Raw genomic sequence first — 19,833 nt, 5'->3', positions numbered from 1 at the left:
CAGGTTGGCGCGCAAACAACGGCTGCGCCCAGAGGCTCCAAGGGAAAAGGGGAGGGACTCTCCCTAGTCCTTAAGTTCAGGGGTCTGCCAGTAATTCCCTTTCAAACGGGGACTGTTCCAACTTAGGGCATAGGTACTGTGCTGCTCAGATCTAGTTGCAATTGGTATAGTTGTTAAGTTGTAAAAGAAGAATAAAGCTTTGAAAGGAATTCCTTTGTCTGTGTCTGGACTTGGCTACTGGTTTAGACAGAGAGAGACCTCCAAGGAGCCCTTGACAGCACCCACCTTTCCCCTCCGTTTCTCTGAGCATGCTGCAATGACATGCCCAGACCAAGAGGAATGGTGAAAAAACCCAGAACGCTGGTAGGAGGGTGGGTTGTGTGACTGCAAAGATGACTGCTCCAGGAACTACAGTTACAGTAAGCAATCTCTCCTTTTTCGTAGTCTCTGTGCATCACATATGGGTGATTAACAAGTTGACTTACCGAGGAGGAGGAACAGGTGTTAGGAGAGTATTGCTCATCCAAACAAAGCATCCTTTTTCGCTTGAACATCAAGGCAGTAGTGTTTGATGAACATCATGGACCATGACCAGGTAGCAGCCCTGCATATTTTGTGAAGAGGGATACCCCTGAAGAAAGCTACTGAGGAGGAGACAGCTCAGGTGCAATGAGCCTGTACCAACTGTGGTACTGGCAGCTGGGCCAGAACGTACCAAAGCTTGAACATTTCAAAAAGCTAAGCTGATAATTGATATGTTGATACCAGAGCACCCCGTAGCAGATGGAGAGTTTCACGGTCTTCCGGAATGAAGAGGTCTGGTGAAGGCAGAAGGCAAGGGCCCTTTGCACATCCAAAGTATGAAATGAAGTCTCTAAAGGAGTGAAAGGGTTCGGAAAGAAGACAGGGAGAGTGACATCCTGGTTCAAATGGATTGGTGACATAACCTTAGGCAGGAAGTTCGAATCCAATCTAAGAATCACCCTGCCCCTATGGAAGACCATAAATGGAGGGTCAGATTAGAGAACTGCCAGTTCACCCGCTCAATGACCAGAGCTTATAGCAACAAGAAAGAGAACTTCAAAGGTAAATAACCTGAGATCAACCACAGCCAGTGATGCATAGGGTTTAGAAGTTAGGTCAGACAGAACCATAGAGAGGATCCAAGTTGAAGGTGGTCGGGAAACTGGGGGATATACATTTTTCAATCCTGTTAGGAATCTCTTAGTCATCGGGTGCAAAAAAACTGTATGTCTCTGAACCCAAGAGTGGCGTACAGACAGAGCTGCTGGGTACACTTGAAAGGACAATAAATCCTCAATTGCAAAGTGAAAACAATAACTCGAAAACATCGTAAAGTGAACAAGTCACAACAATGGACACAATGTTGGCACAGAGTTGGGATGCCTTCTATTTTAAAGCATGCGAGTGCTGGGCTTCTGTGCCGCCTCTTACACTCTTTCCATATTGGAAGGGACAGGAGAGGAGGGTGAATTCGCCAGGCCATTAGTCAAAGCCAGGTAAGGTCTGGGTGCCGCATTTGGCTGTTCTGTTGAGTCAGAAGAGATGGTGAATGGGGAGGCATCACCCTGACCTGCCTCGACAGTGACAGTAGTGTGGCAAACCACGGTTGCCTGGGCCACCAAGAGGTGAAAAGAATTATATCTGCATTGTCCCATTTGATTTTTGCCAACACCCTCGTATTGGCAACACCCTCATGATAGCCTACACAGAGGGCACAGCTGTAAGGGAGGGGCATCCCCCCCCCAAGTTATTCTGGCTGGTCACTAATTCCCACTTGGCTCCTCTATTGATATTTGTAATTGTGTGGAGTAGCTGTTTTCCTTTCTAGCCTGAGAGTCTCCGAGGATTTGCATTTGTAATGACCCCGGTTGTTAACTAATGAAGTAGTGAACCTGAAGCCTGGTATCCTGGAGTGTGTGATTGCCAAGGGAGAGCGCGCCAAGGGATCTGACACAGCCTAACAAGGAGGCATCTGTAGTTGCTATTCAGGACTGTTGTTTCCGTCAAAAGGGAAACCGTCAGCGAACATGAAATGCAACCATCCACCATCGCCACAGCGACAAACCAAAGTGGGTAGTATTAAGTGTTTTTGAGGTGAGTCTCATTTGGGATGGAAAGCACTCAGGAATCATACTTGGAGCATCTGCATGTGTAACCTTGCATGCAGGGTGACAAAGGTGGTTGCTGCCGTAAGTCCAAGTAGGTTTTGAATGCAGAAGCACAGACGAAGCTCTGGCCTGCAACGAAGTGTGCCATCAAAATCAGGGTATCCACTCTGTCTGGTGCCACGAATATTCTCGCTCATTCCAAGTCCAAGATTGCTTCAATGTACTGGATTCGAGTAGTTCGGCCAAGACAGGATTCGGAGACGCTGACACAGAGACTTAGCTCAGAAAGAAGCAGCAGAGTAGAGTGAAGATGATTCTCGAGAAGGGAACGTGGTAGAGCCACAAGAAGCCAGTAACTGATATACAGAAACACCCTGATGCCCTGTAAGCGGAGTTTAGCAGCCACAACAATCATACTTTGTGAATACCCTTGAGGTGGTAGTGAGGCCGAACAGTAGTACCTGAAATTGGAAACTTCTATCACCAATGGTGAACTGTAAATATCAGCAGTGGGAAGGGTGAATGGAAATAGGCGTCCTTAAGATCCAATGAGGTGAACCAGTCTCCTTCTTGGAGTAAGGGAAAAATGGAGTTTAGGGTCACCATTCAGAACTCTTTTAGTTGGATAAAGAAATAAAGGTCCCTTAAGTCTAGGATGAATTGAAGACCGCCATCCTTTTACTTAAGTGTAAACTAACAGGTCATGAAACCCGGGGAGACTGTTAGGGGGTCAATCTGTTCAACAGCAGCAAAGTGACTTCCTCTGCCAGGGTGGGGGAGGAGGCGGTTACTCACAGGAAACCCAAAGGGGGGAGGATACGGAATTAATCATATATTCATACTGCACAATGGTAACGACCCTTGTGTTGGTTGTGATGTATTGCCATGAGGCGCAGAACCTACTCAGATGGGAACCAAAGGATGGGGGAACTGGCATTTCTGGTTGTGGTGGACAAAGGTGCCATTTCTGACCATCCCCCAGCTTGTTGTCGGTACCGTGTGGGAGGAAATGGTTGTTTCGGCTGCTGGGGTGAACAGGGATCGCCTCTGCCTGGCGACCAACTCCACGGCCTGGAGCGTGGATGAGTTGTTGGGTAGTTCCAACATTCATCTTAGTTTTGCTGATGTCTTGATTTTACAGAGATGGTCTAGGGTGCTGTCCATCACAGAGTTGAACAAGCCCTGTTCATCAAAAGTTTTCCATCTTTTGTTATGTCAGAGGGGCTCAGGAAGGCTTCTTCCCAGACTCCCTTGCCACCCTAAGGAAAGATGGGAGGACCAGCAAGGCAACAGGACCAGTCGCTTCAGACTGGATGAAATCCATGACAGAGTCATCTACGGGTTTATCTGCCCTTTGAATTTCTAAACCTAATGACAATGCCATCTGGAGTACTTGCCCCATGTATGGATGGTTCTCTTCAGCAGGAGATTAGTTATCTACTCCTTGATCTGGAGAGGAGGCGAAGGGTTGAGCAGACTGTGATTCAGAAGACTCAGACTGATAACCATCCGGATCAGCCTCCAACTGTGTTGTTGGCTCAAATGGTGTTTTGTTTCTAGTCGTGGACTGAGGGACGGGTGCCAGGATGCACTTGTCTGGAGCTGTTGTTAGTTCCAACTGATTCCTCTTGCTAGTTGTGGTTTGCGTGATCGGCACTGGGAAACAAGTAGTCAAGGTCCGAGGGACATATGTTGTTGCATCCTATGTTGTGGTGACTGGCAAAGTTGGGAGGGTGGGGGGAGGCAATGAAATTATGGACAGTGCCAAAGATGGCTGAGGAGATACCACTGAGGCTGAATGTAGCACCGAGGTTATCGTGACTAGTGCTGTTAGTATGGCCTAATCTGTCCTGTAGGCCTAATTTGCCTAGAAGACATATCTTTTGGTAAGAGAGCTACTGAAAGCAAGCTAGTTGCCTTTCAACTCCAGACAGATTTCTCGCCATGCTCAGATGACTTTTTCTGAGCTCCTGCCTTCAGGATGGATCCTCTCGACCCAACTTCTGTTGGGCAGCCAACCTGGTGTGACGCCTCCCGCCTCCTCCTCTCAACTCCTCCTGCTTAACTTGGCAGCGGGTTCTGGCATCTGTCAATTCTGAAGCTCCTTCCCTTTCTGACAGAGTCTGGGTTTTTTTGGGGGGAGGGGGTCTCTGAGCCTGGCCCTCTTCCTTGATAAGCCCCTGGAAAGGTTCTTTGCTGGCTCCTGAGGAGTCTTGGGGAATTTCCTCCCCCAAGAGGAAATTCCCCCAAGAAATTAACTGCTGGGCTTCTTCTAACTTCATCTCCAAATCTGAATCAGAGTCTGAAACCAAAACAGAGGGCTTAGACTCAATCCTGATGTGGGATATGAATCCTCCTCTGGCAACGCTGACTTCTTTTCCTTCTTCTTTTTGGTCTCTGTAGCCTAATCCATAGGAGAACACTTAGATTTGGCCTTCTTTGCAATGAAGTGGCCAGGCATCGTGGGGTGAGGGGTGTCAGCCACCTGAGTGTCTGACCGAACTGAGGGATCCAACTGTGCCACTGGACCTGATGAGGATGTTGTCAGAGTTGGAACTGATGAGGACAGTTTCAAAGTAGTTGCTAAGGCCATCGTGAGCGATGGCTTCAAGCAGATGGGACTCTTACTGCTTCACTAAGTCAGCCGCCAGGAGGGCTCATTCCCAAAGGACTGCACAAAGGTGAGAGGAATGATTTCACTGTGCTTGTTTGGTGAAACCTGGACAGTGCAAACATGACTCTACCACATGGCCCTCGCCCAAACAGAAAAGGCACAGACTGTGTCCATCAGCAGGTGGTAATTTGCTCCCGCAGTCTGCACATTTATGGAAGGGGGCCCAAAGGGCCATAGGGCACTGGTAGAAAGGACCACAAAGGTGATGAACACGCTCACAAAAGAAAAATAAACCTTTAGAGTAGTCTGACTTAGCACTAAAATAAAAGGAAAGTAGAGAGAAGAATAAGAAAGAGCTGAATCGCTAATGAAGCAGTTTAGTGCAGAAAGCTCTCAGGGCTGCTGCTGCGGCAGTCACAGAGAAATGGAGGGGAAAGGTGAGAGCACTGCCTGCTGTGCATGCATGGGAGAGGGGTAGGATGGGCTTGCCACCTAAAAATCCCAGCTCTAGAAAGTCCAGATGGAGGTTCTGCGCAGGCACAGAACCTGTATGTGTGATGCACAGAGACCACGAAGAAAAACAACAGCTTTCAGACAGATTTAAGTTTTTATGTAGAGATGCCCTTATCTGTAGATACATTTTTACACTGTCACTATGGGCAGTGAACGAAAGCTGAGGAGCTAGCAAGGAGAAACCGAGAAGTGGAGCCTTGCAATATGGGGGGGGGGGGGGAGAACGACATGACTGGCCTACAGGTAGGATTACCTTTAGCTCTGTAAAAGCACTGAACAGATAACTAAAGCTGGATGTACACATGCATGCAGCAGAAACGGGTGGGAATGTCCTGAGGTGGTAAAAGACTGAACCACTTCAGAGTGCTGTGGGGTAGGATCACATTTTTAAATGTTCCCTTGCATTAATAAAAACTTTCCTGCAAGTCAAAAGTGATCTCAGAGGGGTGTGGTCTGGGCTCAAGATTTTCACCCTGATGTGTTAGGTTTTTACATGAGGGAGCATTCAAGAATAGTAAAGCCCACTCTGCCTTTGCAAGACTGTGCAACCTCATTTCTGCTTCATGTGCAGCAGTGAGAAATTAAGAGGTAAGGACATGAGGATTTATAATAGGATTTATTATGCTTTCCTCTGTCAATTCTCAGATAGCTTAGCTGAAGTTAGGCAACCTGGTGCCTCCAGATGTTTTGGACAAAAACTCCCATCAGCCCCAGCCAGCACGGTCAATGGTCAGGGATTATGTGAGTAGTAGTCCAAAACACAAAGAGGTCACCAGGCTGCCTATTCCCAATCAACACTGGATTTGGATGGCAAGAAAGCAGAGAGCTCTTGGTTCACATCTAGGAAGTGGCAGGTCAGAGCTGGGAAGTTACACACTGCAATAACAGATTTGCTTAAGACACGTGTGGTTCAGCCAATGGACAGCATGTGGCCCTTGGAGGCCTTAGTGGGGTTTGCCACAAGTGTTGAAATCCCCACATTTCTCCCCATTGCAAGCCCACCACCCTACTGGGTTGAATGGGAATGTGATGGGGAGGAAACTCATGAGAATGACCCTTCCAGTGCAACATCTTCCCTGAATAAGACGCACTCTGCCCAGCTCGCCAAACAGCTGTACAGAATGGGCCAGTTTGCACGACGCAACAGCCCATCATGGCTCCATTTACCCTCAAGGAGCTGAAGCGAGTGTCAGCCACCATTATGACTATGCAACCCCTAATCAGGGGTCATGCGAACCCAGTCAGTGGGGGTTATTGGAGGGATAAATGAGGGTTATTTAGTCCTCAAATAACCCCTGCCAGCCGGGCTCGCATGAGATGACAACCCCTCGTCAGGGGTTGCATATTCATAATGGCAGCTGGCATGCACCGCAGTTCCTCGAGGGTAAATTAACCTGCAACGGGCTGCCGTGTCATCCAAACCAGGTCAATGTAACAGTGATGGGGAAAACACAGCACAGGGGGAGTAATCCTCACATGTCATCCTCCCTCTTTAAATCATGCACCTCCCTCCCAGCCCAGCTGATTGGTGCTGGGAAAAGCTGAGAAGTGCCTGGATTGGTGCACTCCTCAGATGCTCCAGTGCCAATCATCTGAGCAGTGGGGTGGGGGGAGGTATGATGGGATCTCAGTGTGCAGGAAGAGGTTTAAACCTCTCCAAAACCATATACTGAGATGGTGTGGTGGGGTGGCAAAAATGTGTTTTTCTCACTTTCTTTGTGCATCTGGGTATGGGGAAAGTGTGTGTGTGTGTGTGTGTGTGTGTGTGAATGAGTGGGTAGTAAGGTGGGGTGGGGTGGGGTGGAGAGACAGAGCCTGGCCACAGCCACTGCCCCTGCCTGACCAGGACCTACCCACAGCCACTTTCAGCCATGCCCAGCACTGGCACCTGCCCCCCGACCCACTGCCCATCACTGCATGCAGCCCTCAGGGCCAAAAAGGTTGCCCACCCCGGCTTAAGAGCAGATGAGCAGTAGTCAGCAGAATGTTAAGGTGAGGGACAACACCTTCTCAGCCATGGAGCCTAACTCATTTCAACAGCGGAAGCCCTCTCTTACTTACTTCTGTGCATACATGTTGTAGTGGGATGGAGGGCAGACAGCTGGGGATGAAGCTTGCTCCATGTAGGTAGTTCCTCCACCTGCAGAGTCCCCAGATGTGGCATTAAAACTGCAAAAGATATGACAGGAATACAGTCTTGCACTCCCAAAGATAGACCTTTTGCCTGACCCACTGGGCCACAAGATCCATCACAGTTGCACTTGATAGGAGCAAGTGCGGCACAGCTCTCTGTTAGCAGTCCCCCCAGATGCCATCATGGCTTCGTTAAGATCCAGCACCACTTTGCTCTTCCTCAGCAGCAAGAGCAGCATTAGCTGCCTTGAGCACCATTTGGTATAAAGTCAGGATACAAATGTAACAAGTAAGAAATCTCTTCTAATGAGCTTACACCGTCCTGCTTAACAAGTGCTTCAAGAAAACCAAATGCTGTGCATTCCAAGTGTTCCATTTTATTCCAGGCCATCTGTATGATGGCTCCAGTCATGTTTTAGACAGCTTACCTGGTTCCTACGTTTCTTCCATGCCCTGTGTTTTTAGGATCCCCTATGCTTGCATATGAAGCAGTCTAACTCCCTCCCTCCCACCTACCACCCACACAACTGGAAGCTGGTATAGTAGGTAGCAGAAAGCAGAGACAGAGCTGGAAAAAGAGCCCAAGCACGGTGTGTGTGGGAGCGGCACAGCCCTGGCCATCATGCCACAACTCTTCAACCTAGCCAACCTCCACCCCTTCTCCCACCCATCTCTTCTCAGGGGTGGAGCTGAAAAGATGTAGATCCAGATCCACCTAGCTTGCTTCATGTTATTTAAAAACATGAATCCTGATGGGAGATGCATGTAGTGAATTGGTTGGGGAGCAAAAAGGTGGACTTCACAGCATTCCTATATGCTGTTAAGAGACCTGTGTAGTTTGGGTTAACCGCCAGCTTTTTGGTTAAGTAAGCAGGCCCTTTCACACATGCCGGTAATTTACAGTTTCACTTTGAAGCTGTTTTGCCCAGTTGGGTGATGTCAGCTCCTGAGAGATACATTTCGCTTCCCATGGGAAGGAAGAACCCCTGTTCTCCCTGTCAGCTCCTGAGCCGGGAGAGAAACCCATAAAATCAAGCAGGCTACTTTTGGTCTTCGGTCTTGCTCCAAGAGGCAGTGCACGCATGTACTGCCAGCTTGGAGGACTTTTGCTGGTCCTAGAGGAACGAGTTCTCGTACTCTGTTGGGGGGGCCACAGAGTATAAACAGCGTGGCAGAGAACTGCTTTGTCAACTGAAGAGAGGTGTGAGCTTTCTTGGCATATTTGTTCTGCATCTATTTTCTATCGATAAACTGTCATCCTTTTGCACAAGTGGTCTCGTTTCATCTTGGCAATCAAAAGAATTTACTTTGACTGGGACCCGCCAGAATCAGAACCCCAGATCGATACATTGTATCCGCCAGGTTTGGGGATGAGGCCCCTGGCAGGTCTCTTAGTTGAAGGATAGAACACTGGAAGGGGAACTGGGGGGAAAGGGCAGCCCAGCTGAGAAGAAACATCTGCTTCCCCTCCATATTTATATGTCCCACCGCCTTTAAAAAAACAAAACCCACCCTCTCCTCCCATGGCACTCACTCTGGCACAACTTGCTTGATCTGTGGCTTCACATATCCATCCGCAGCCTTTGCTGCAAAACAAGGAAAGGGGTTGGGGAAGCAAAGAGTTACTGTGTAGGTTATGGCAATCTCCTTGTCCCACCAGCCCTGCAACAAGAGTCCCGAACAGATGAACACCAACAAACAGTTCGGTATTCCTTGTCCCCCTTGTTGTGTCCACACTGAGTCACACCTGGGGAAACCCTCTTGCCCATAGAGAAGGCAGTATTCAATCTCATTTAAAGCCTGCCCAGCTATAAATGGATGGAGCACGAGATGTCTGGTTTGTGTCAGTTTTGCATGTGTTCATTCCCAACTCCATTCTGTCCCATTTCCTCATTAAACTGCTTTAAAGAGAAAAATCTATGTGAACATTGTTTTTGGAAAACCTATTTCTCTCACAAATTACATATGTCTAAACACATACATTATCCTAAAACATGAATGTTTGGGGATTTTTTTGAGACAAGAACTGCACTGAAAATTCTGAGAAGTGCAAATTCTGAAGGTTAATTGCATTTTGATTTGCTCATTAGCCTGGGAAGTGTGGATCAGGTCGGCTCCTTACAAAATGTGGACCAAACAAAATTCTCAAGCATCCCTTCTCTCACTTCATCCCACCCCTTTTTAAGCTTTCCTACTTTCTGGTAAATTAGCTGTTTCCTCTGTGAGAATGGTTGCTGAGCAGGTAATAAAAGATACCTTGTTCTCTCTTTAAGAAGCCCACTGGTCACAAAGAAAAACTAAGTCTTATTTATTGCAACAAATTATTTCCAACAGTGACTCCATCTTCCTGGGACCTACCCAATGCAAGTCTAGCCATACACAGTTCTCTCTCCCCTCCCTTTAACATCTTTACCTCTCTTCTCGGAGCTATTTCAGATGTATTTTATGCATTTTTCCTTAAATATGTGGCTTAACACTATAATTCTTTCTATGCATCACAAAAGAAAAATGTTGCATTTACCACAGTACAAAGATGATGCATATTCCAGAAAAAGCTGCAGTTGCATTAAATTATTGCCAGGGTGGTCTTGTATGCACTTAGTCATGGGAGCAAAATTATGCTATGGCTGGAAAGATCAAGTAATTTCCATAGTGCTGCAAACTTACTAGGGAATGGCATGTAGTATTTGGAGAAGACCTCTTCCTTGGGCCGGTCAGGGTACACATAGAGGAGGTATGGGAGGTCACCAAGACGGTCTGCCAAGGAGCGGATGGAGAAGTCACGGGTGGTGAAGGGCATCAGATTCCAGAACATTCTGTCAGCTGTAAAACGCAACAGCATCGTAACATAGCAGTGAGAAACAACAAACAGTTCCGTGAACCAACCAGAAACAGAGACTAACTCCCAACAAAATGCAAAATGCCTGCAAAGAGTGCCACTTAACAACTGCTACAAACATCACTGCTACAGCGAACTGGTTATTATAATTTGTCACATGATGTAACGGGAATAGATAGGAGAAGACGACAAACTAGATGCATTTATTAAGCCAACACTTTGACCCAGAAGGGCCAAATAAGTGCATAATGTAAGAAAATAAGAACATAAAAAGGGGCATGCTGGATTAGACCAAGTGTTCATCTATCCAGCATTCCATTCACACAGCGGCCAACCAGTCACTTGTGGGAAGCCCACAAGCAGGACATGAGAGCAATAGCATCCTCAGGCTTGTGTGCCCAACAACCAGAATACATACGCATACTGCCTCTGATACTGGAAGTAGCACACTAGCCAATCATGACTAGTAACCATTGATAGCCTTATCCTCCATGAATTTGTCTAACCCCCTTTTTAAAGTCATCTAAATTGGTGGCCATCACTACATCACGTGGTAGCGAATGCCATAGTTTAACTGTGCACTGTGTGAAGAAGTCTGTCCTTTTCTTTGTCCTGAATTTCCCACCAATCAACTTCATGGCAAGCTGTAGTGCAATGGATTATAAATTATAGATCTAGCTTGTACAAGACCTACTCATTTATAACCAGGGCTCTTTAATGCAAAGTATGAAGTATCTTTGATTTTATACATAAAATAGGAGCATTTGAGTGCCTCTCTTGAAACATAGGGCTTGAGAGGAGGTGGGGGGGACGCTCATTCTCTTTTGCTCTGCAATTCCAGCTGAATGAGGAGGGAGGTGCATTTCAGCTCAAAGCCCAAAGCAAAAAAAAAAAACTGGGAGGGGTAAATCATGGGGGGAGCAGCTTACAATTCCCACAACATGGGAGTTCTTATCTGGTTTGCCGCCCCGCTTTTTGTTCTTTTTGCAACAACAAAAAACCTTTGCCCCTTCTTTTTAAAGCCGCTGGCTTTGCTGGTGTGGTGTGGCGGCAGCAGCAGCAGCAGCAGCAGCAGCAGCAGCAGCAGCAAGGAGTTCTGGTGCTGTGCCAGCAAACCCAGTGGCTTTAAACAAGAAAATAAGGGAAGAAATAGACAAGCTCAAGGGAGAGGACCTTCTCTGTGGTTGCCCCTACTCTATGGAACTCCCTCCCTAGGGGACTCCATCATGCCCCCTCTTTAATGAGCTTCCGTCACGCATTGAAAACTTGGTTGTTCAGGCAGGCATTTGGGGTGGGTTAGGGTATTTTTAAACAATGTTTTAATGTGTAATTTTACTGCTTTAAATTGTACTGGTGTACATCGCCCAGAGTGGCCAGCTGACCGGCCAGATGCGTGATTAAGAAATTTAATTAATTAATAAAAATAAAGATAAAACTGTCCCCCAGTGTGAGAATTGTAATCCCCCTCCCCTCTCCACCATACCATTTTAGGGGTTAAATTGCACGCCCACAATGGAGCCAAAATGGGAACCCCTGTTTTGGCATCTGTGAAAGGGGTGGGGAACTGGAGGCAGACCCTTAGCGTGTAGCCATTCTGAAAAGGTGATCACTGTCCCTTCTTTCATTCATGTGATCCAGGGGCTAGCATGAGGAAAAGGAAGCAACCATGTCTAGGGCAGGCAGTGAGAGAAACTTCTCTTTCACTGGCCATACAGCTGAACTAAGAGTGCATCCAAAGATGCATTCATTTGAGCATCTGAGATGCTGTAAAGGCACACTCATTACTTAGTGTACAGATGTACCAATTTCTCTCCAGAGCCGAGTTATAGGAAAATCAGATCTCCCACTTTGCAGAACCAGCCAAGTGTACAGAGCACTGATTGGCTGATGCCTTGTTGTTCAGTTGTTCAGTCGTGTCCGACTCTTCATGACCCCATGGACCATAGCATGCCAGGCCTTCCTGTCCTCCGCTCTCTCCCGGAGCGTGCTCAAGTTCATATTCATTGCATCGCTGATGTTATCTAGCCATCTCATCCTCTGCCGTCCCCTTCTCCTTTTGCCTTCAGTCTTTCCCAGCATCAGGGTCTTTTCCAGGGAGTTTTCTCTTCGCATTAGGTGGCCAAAATATTGGAGCTTCAGCTTCAGTATCTGTCCTTCCAATGAGCACTCAGGCTTGATTTCCTTTAGGACTGACTGATTTGACCTCCTTGCAGTCCAGGGGACTCGTAAGAGTCTTCTCCAGCACCACAGTTCGAAAGCATCGATTCTTCGATGCGCAGCCTTCCTTATAGTCCAGCTCTCACAGCCATACATTGCTACTGGGAATACCATAGCTTTGATTAGACGGACCTCTGTCGGCAAGGTGATGTCTCTGCTTCTGACTATGCTGTCTAGGTTTGCCATAGCTTTCCTCCCAAGGAGCAAGCGTCTTTTCATTTCATGGCTACAGTCACCGTCTGTGGTGATCTGGGAGCCTAAGAAAATAAAATCTGTCGCTGCTTCCATTCCTTCCCCTTCTATATGCCAGGAAGTGATGGGGCCAGATGCCATGATCTGAATTTTTTTAATGCTGAGTTTCAAACCAGCTTTTGCACTCTCCACTTTCACCCTCAACAAGAGGCTCTTGAGATCCTCTTCGCTTTCTGCCATTAGGGTGGTATCGTCTGCATATCTGAGGTTATTGATAATTCTCCCGGCAATCTTAATTCTGACCTCTGATTCATCCAACCCGGCATTTCTCATGATATACTCTGCACATAAGTTAAATAAGCAGGGCGACAATATGCAGCCTTGTCGTACTCCTTTCCCAATTTTAAACCAATCGGTTGTTCCATGTCTGGTTCTTACTGTTGCTTCTTGGCCTTCGTACAGGTTTCTCAGGAGACAGGTAAGGTGGTCTGGTACTCCCATCTCTTTCAGAATTTGCCAGTTTGTTGTGATCCACACAATCAAAGGCTTTAGCATAGTCAATGAAGCAGAAATGGACGTTTTTCTGAAATTCTCTTGCTTTCTCCATGATGCAGCGAATGTTGGCGATTTGATCTCTAGTTCCTCTGCCTCTTCGAAACCCAGCTTGTACTTCCAGTAGTTCTCGGTTCACATGCTGCTGAAGCCTAGCTTGTAGGATTTTGAGCATCACCTTGCTGGCATGTGAAGTGAGCACAATTGTACGGTAGTTTGAACACTCTTTGGCGTTGCCCTTCTTTGGAATTGGAATGTAAACTGACCTTTTCCAGTCTTGTGGCCACTGTTGAGTGTTCCAAATTTGTTGGCATATTGAGTGCAGCACTTGAACAGCATCATCTTTTAGGATTTTAAATAGCTCAGCTGGAATACTGTCATCTCCGCTAGCGTTGTTGTTAGTAATGCTTCCTAAGGCCCACTTCACTTCACTCTCGAGGATGTCCGACTCAAGTTCAGTGACCACACTATCATGGCTATCAGAGACATTCAGATCTTTCCTGTATAGTTCTTCTGTTTCCACCTCTTCTTAATCTCATCTGCTTCTGTTAGGTCTCTGCCTTTTCTGTCCTTTATCATGCCCGTCTTTTGCACAAAACATTCCCTTGAGATCTCCGATTTTTTTAAAGAGATCTCTAGTCTTTCCCATTCTGTTGTTTTCCTCGATTTCTTTGCACTGTTCATTTAAGAAGGCCTTCTTGTCTCTCCTTGCTATTCTCTGGAAATCTGCATTCAGTTGGGTATATCTTCCCCTTTCTCCCTTGCTTTTTGCTTCCCTTCTTTCCTCAGCTACTTGTAAAGCCTCATCAGACAGCCATTGGCTTTCTTGCATTTCTTTTTCTTTGGGATGGATTTCGTTGCTGCCTCCTGAACAATGTTATGGACCTCCGTCCATAGTTCCTCAGGCACTCTGTCTATCAGGTCTAATCCCTGAAATCTATTCCTCACCTCCACTGTATATTCATAAGGGATATGATTTAGGTCATACCGGAATGGTTTAGTGGTTTTCACTACGTTCTTCAATCTAAGCCAAAATTTTGCAACAAGAAGCTCATGATCTGAGCCACAGTCAGCTCCAGGTCTTGTTTTTACTGACTGTATAGAGCTTCTCCATCTTTGGCTGCAAAGGACATAATCAATCTGATTTCAATATTGACCATCTGGTGATGTCCATGTGTAGAGTCGCCTCCTGTGCTGTTGAAAAAGAGTGTTTGCTATGATCAGCGTGTTCTCTTGGCAAAACTCTATTAGCTTTTGTCCTGCTTCATTTTGTACACCAAGGCCATGCTTGCCTGTTATCCCGGTGATTTCTTGACTTCCTACTTTAGCAATCCAATCCCCTATGATGAAGAGGACATCTTTTTTTGGTGTTAATTCTAGAAGGTGTTGTAGGTCTTCATAGAACCGATCAACCTCAGCTTCTTCGGCATCAGTGGTTGGGGCATAGACTTGAATTACTGTGATGTTGAATGGTTTGCCTTGGATTCGTTTTCTATTGTTTTTAATTCTATCGTTTTTGAGATTGTAAAATCTAAAAATTCTATCGTTTTTGAGATTGTACCCCAGTACTGCTTTTCCCACCCTTTTGTTGACTATGAGTGCTACTCCATTTCTTCTAAGGGATTCTTGCCCACAGTAGTAGATATAATGGTAAGCTGAATTGAATTCGCCCATGCCTGTCCATTTTAGTTCGCTGATTCCCAAGATGTCGATGTTCAATCTTGCCATCTCATGTTTGACCACCTCCAGCTTACCTTGATTCATTGATCTGACATTCCAGGTTCCTAAACAATATTGTTCTTTACAGCATCGGACTTTCTTTTCACCACCAGACACATCCACAGCTGAGTGTCCTTTCGGCTTTGGCCCAGCCGCTTCACTCTTTCTGGTGCTCCTTGGAAATACCCTCTGCTCTTCCCCAGTAGTATAATGGACACCTTCCGACCTGAGGGGCTCATCTTCCGGCATCATATCTTTTAGCCTTGTGAAATATTCCATGGGGTTTTCTTGGCAAGAATACTGGAGTGGGTTGCCATTTCCTTCTCCAGTGGACCACATTTTGTCAGAACTCTCCACCACGACCTGTCTGTCTTGGGTGGCCCTGCATGGCATAGCTTATGGCTTCACTGAGTTATGCAAGCCCCTTCGCCACAACAAGGCAGTGATCCATGAAGGGGGGCTGATGCCTGCAATGTCACAAACCCAGTTCCCCCTTCATCCATGAAAGAGTGGGTGCTTCCAGATGAGGTTTTTATGATGCAATTGCCCTGACTCATTTATGGAATTTTATAGGGGGTCCATAGGAGTTTTCTTTAACTTGTAACCCTCCCTTTTTCCCACCACTTCTTCCATCTTTTTTCTTACCAGCAAAAAAAAAACGTTAAGGAGGAAAAGATGGAATAGCTACACAATTCCTTTTGACTGGTGGTGCTAGCAACTCTCGATCTGGAAGCACCTGGTTTTGTCACTAGATTTTACAGTTTTTGCTCTAATTAAAGCAATGAATGAATGTTCGACATGAATACACTTTCATGCAGGGCTTTACAAAATACTACTGTTAACTGCAGGAAATATATGATATCCTCTCATCATGTGTCAGGCTCTCAGAATGAGGTCTAGAACCCCAGCAACAACTGAGTAACAGCTATGTACTGTTTACGCTAAAAAAACAACAACCTGTTATCTGGAAAGGTCCTGATCGAACACTCTCAAAGCAGTCAAGGGTAAAGCACAGCATTTCTTCTGGTAAAAAAGGAACTCACTATTATCAAACTTCCAGGCGATTGTGATACCTCCAATCTCAGAGTCACTGAACCTCAGAAGGAAGGTTCCGTCTGGCTTGTTGATTAGCAAGTCATGGGCCTGCTGCTTGTTGACAAAACCTAAGATAGCCCTGGAGAGGGGGAAAAGAGGGACGAGTCAGGCCACAAAGAGTTATGGTGGAGCTCACAATCCAGGAAAGCCCTTTAGAGTTCAAGCCTATGTATGTTTAGACAGAAAAGTCCTACAACGCCCAGCATTCCCCAGCCAGTTGGGGAATGCTGGAAGTTGTAGGACTTTTTTCCTGTCTAAACATGCATAGGATTGCACCATCAATGCAGCAATGGGGAAGTGGGGGAGAATCTCACCCGTCATTCCAGTGAGGCTTCAAGTGTTTCTTCAGGACCTCCATCACCCCATCAAACCACTGCCAGAATGTGTAATTTCGCCCTGGAAGGTTCTCCTGGTTAAATGGAAAGAAAAGCCCAACATTTCTGCCTGTATCTCACTCTGGGGTCTTGCAAAAGCAGCTGAATATCTTCATATGTCCTCTGGTCCTATGCTAATGGTTTACAGAAAGCATGTATTAAGTAACTGGCAACGTTTATGAGTGAGCTCATTAATTACGTACGAAATATGCATCTTAAGTGGAGCTGTCTCCGACTCCCAAATGGATCAAACCAACAGCTAGAATGGCCTCTGGGCCTCTACAGATTTGAGCAATCTGTCAAAGGAGTTTTTTTTCCCAAGGAAATAAATCATTTGCTGTGCAGTTAAGGCAAATTTATACCACCTTTATGTATTTGTGTCAAGCCATGTGTTTTCAATCTAGGTTCCAAACACAGTTGTGCTGGAAAGGCCATGTGAGTGGTTCAGGCAAAGCTCAGATGCTGATATTGGCAGCTACTATTCAAGATACTTCAGGAAGAATCTTGGTGGTGTGCCAAATGCGTGTCTTTGTAGACAAACCATTTACATAGCTAGAATGGAAGCACATTTTGATCCTGGCTTGAAAACAAGCAATCTCAAAGAATCTTGAGAGCTGGTATAAGGTAGTAATTAAGAGAATGAGCTTTGAAATTGGAAGCCCAGACTTCAAAAATCTCACTTTGGCCATGAATGTGCTAGGGGACGTTAGGCAAGTCACTATTTCTGACTCAGCTCTTTATCTGTAATACGGGGGTAATAACACCAGCCTACTTGACAGGGTGTTCATAAGGATTACTGAGACTGTATGCAGTTATTTGTTTATTCAAAGCAGGTTTGCTACTATCATAAGGATGGTGTGAATGAGCCCTCAACTGAGAGGTGCTTTTGTCTTTCTTATATATCATGGGGATGATTGTGATTATCAGCTGTTACTATAATACTTTATCGCCAAAAGGCAGTACAATCACTCCTTCTCACAATACCCCTGTGAGGTAGGTCACTATTAACCTTTTACAGATTGGGGACTGAGGAAGAGAGGCTTGCCAAACGTTACTGAAGGCACCTATGGCTGAGCAGAGATATGAACCCAGGTTTATAAAGTACATGCCTGTACCTGGAACTACTGGATCAAACTGGTTTTATGTTATGCCTCCCTCGGACTCCTCCAAGGATGAAGGGGAATGACAGGTTCCAGACCTGGGAGAAGGAACTAGCACAGAAGCTGCTGGAACCCTCTTATCACCTGTTGATGATCAATGCCCTGCTGCAGCCCCTCCATTAGATTCAGAGGGCAAAGTTCCACTGATTCCAGCAGAGCAAAGGTAGCTTCACGTGAAAGGACAACGGAGGCGAGCCTCTGTCCGTTTAAGACGGACAGGCTCCCAGAAACCAGAGGGCTAATTGCCAGCAGCTGCAGCAGGACACTGCCACTGAAAGCAGAAAGCAGGCAGGGGCGAAAAAGCTGGAGAACAACGTTGTACCTACACGTCGGGTCTCATCAGCCTTGCCTTAGACCCTGAGTCTGGACTTCACCCTATACTCCTGAATCCCTGGTGTTTGACTCTGGACTGCTAAAAGGACTTCTCTCTGCCTCGCCAACTCATCTCTGTGGAATTGGTAAACTTCCCAGCTCTGGGCATCCTCCCTCCTTCCCTGGCCTTGGGCAGGTTTATTACCCAGCTTATCAGCAAGTGATTTATTGCAGCCCTTGCATACCAGTTGCGGCCAGTCAGTAAGGACTGACATTTTACCTGCATAAAGCTACTGGCTCACAGTAAGGCAGTCAATTGGCTAAAGTTCTTTTAATCAGTCGCCCCAGTTTTACACACATGGCCCTTGCTTTTGCAAATGCCAATAAATGCATTTTTGCTTGGCACTGCTTATTGTGTGAGTTCATACAGGACCGGTTCTTTCTCATCTTCCCTACCATAGGGATTCCTAACTGGCAGCCCTGGGCAAGTGTGGCCCAAGAGGTATTGTCTGGCTCACCAGTTGCCAGCCCAAGCTCTCCCTCTTCCTTTGACATCAATGAATATTTCAGGCAATGGGAAGAAGAAGTGAGAATAAACACAGTGATATAGGCAGAAAATGAGACACAAGCTGGGGAGAATGTTGTGGTGATGGGGGAGGCCTCTGGCCACGGGAACTCCCACTCTGTCTTCAAAATGGTTCTGTGGCCAGTATAGTTGCTAGCCAATTTCATACTGGCGCACCTGCTTACCCTGTTAAACTGAGCCCAGGAGACAGTCATGCCATTATAATCTTCTAGGTGGTTGATGCTGCTATTGAAGAGCTTCTGGGCCAGGAAGAGAAGATTCTCCTTGGTGAGCCCTCGGCTACTCTGGACCTCAGACTTGAACTTCATGTTGAGGGCCTCACACAGCTGTGACCACATCACCTTGTCAGGCACAGCAAAGGGCACCCGGCCTGGCTCTGCAAATGCGTTGTCCCACAGCACCGTGGCAGTGGCGTTGTTGTCCTGGCTGCCATGCACTATTACCACCACTGGCAGAGACAATGTCTTCACCTGGAAGACCAGCTCATTGCCACCGACACTGAACTGAGATTCAAAGAGGATAGTGAACTTTTCCTCAGTCACTGACTCAGCACCACGCCGGTCTGAGCGCTTGATCCGCTTCAAGGACTGTGGAGGGATGGGGTGAGTGAGGGAGACACAGAAAAAACAGAGAACAGATAGTCAAGGGCCTAGAAGCAATATGCAATACTTTGTGTGGTGGGGGAGAACTATATACATGAGCAGAACTATACAGTCAGGCAGATTTACAGAGGTAAATATACTTAGCATAATTTGGTCTGTCTGGAGAGTTTTTGGTTGCAGAATTTGGTATTTGCATTACAGACTATAGCAGTGGAAAAGGAAGATGGAAGGGGCCACATATAACTTTGATGGAAGGGTAGAGAAATCGAGACAGGAAGGCAGGAAGGAGATGTACAAGAACCACCCACCCTTCCATAAGTTATTAAAATAACCATCCAGGGCCCTATCTTGAGAATAGCCACTGTACATGTTCCAACTTTTCTCTGAAACCCAGGAGGACTGGTAGCATGTTCTTCATAAGAAAAAGAGTAAGTGAGATGTGGAGTTAGAAAGACAGGGTGGGAATCAGTGTACACGTCTTTCTCACCATGTTGCGAAAATGAGCACTCAGCGTTCCAGTTGCTTGGTGATATTCCATCACACAGCAGTTGTTCAAGATATCACCACTGCTCTCACTGCCAAAAGGAAGCAATAGCAGTTAGCAGAATACAAGCCAGTGCACCATGGGCAATTTGAGATCTTCCTGCTGACGGTGTTGAATTTTGCACCACAGGGATGCTGGTGATGTGGCTCCACCCAGTGGAGAGACTGGTTTGTTTCTCATGTTTAAGCAAAGACTTGCTTGATTAGCTAACATTAACTATTAAAATCAAATAAAGACACATACATAGAA

At 46.4% G+C, this 19,833-nt stretch overlaps 1 protein-coding gene across 6 annotated transcripts in view; it reads right to left on the bottom strand.

Moving 5' to 3' along the window:
- Window positions 1-19,833, bottom strand: part of LOC146341071 (signal transducer and activator of transcription 5B) — a 102,666-nt gene that overhangs the window by 15,638 nt on the left and 67,195 nt on the right. For 4 of the 6 annotated variants that reach the window (XM_084804693.1, XM_084804696.1, XM_084804694.1 and 1 more), the window contains 7 exons: window positions 19,528-19,615; window positions 18,603-19,025; window positions 16,321-16,415; window positions 15,955-16,085; window positions 10,060-10,215; window positions 8,927-8,978; window positions 7,321-7,428 (listed from right to left, as the gene is read on the bottom strand). In XM_084804693.1, the coding sequence (XP_084660819.1) occupies window positions 7,321-7,428; window positions 8,927-8,978; window positions 10,060-10,215; window positions 15,955-16,085; window positions 16,321-16,415; window positions 18,603-19,025; window positions 19,528-19,615 (1,053 nt within the window). The remainder of the gene's footprint in view (window positions 1-7,320; window positions 7,429-8,926; window positions 8,979-10,059; window positions 10,216-15,954; window positions 16,086-16,320; window positions 16,416-18,602; window positions 19,026-19,527; window positions 19,616-19,833) is intronic. The other 2 variants (XM_084804699.1, XM_084804697.1) reach the window with 1 other exon arrangement.

The sequence above is a fragment of the Heloderma suspectum genome, chromosome 6 (assembly GCF_057233095.1).
Source record: "Heloderma suspectum isolate Gila_16-S chromosome 6, 16-S_ref, whole genome shotgun sequence".
Taxonomy (NCBI): domain Eukaryota; kingdom Metazoa; phylum Chordata; class Lepidosauria; order Squamata; family Helodermatidae; genus Heloderma; species Heloderma suspectum.
The sequence above is the reverse complement of the archived record's forward strand: the minus strand, read 5'-3'. Positions and strand labels throughout refer to the sequence as shown.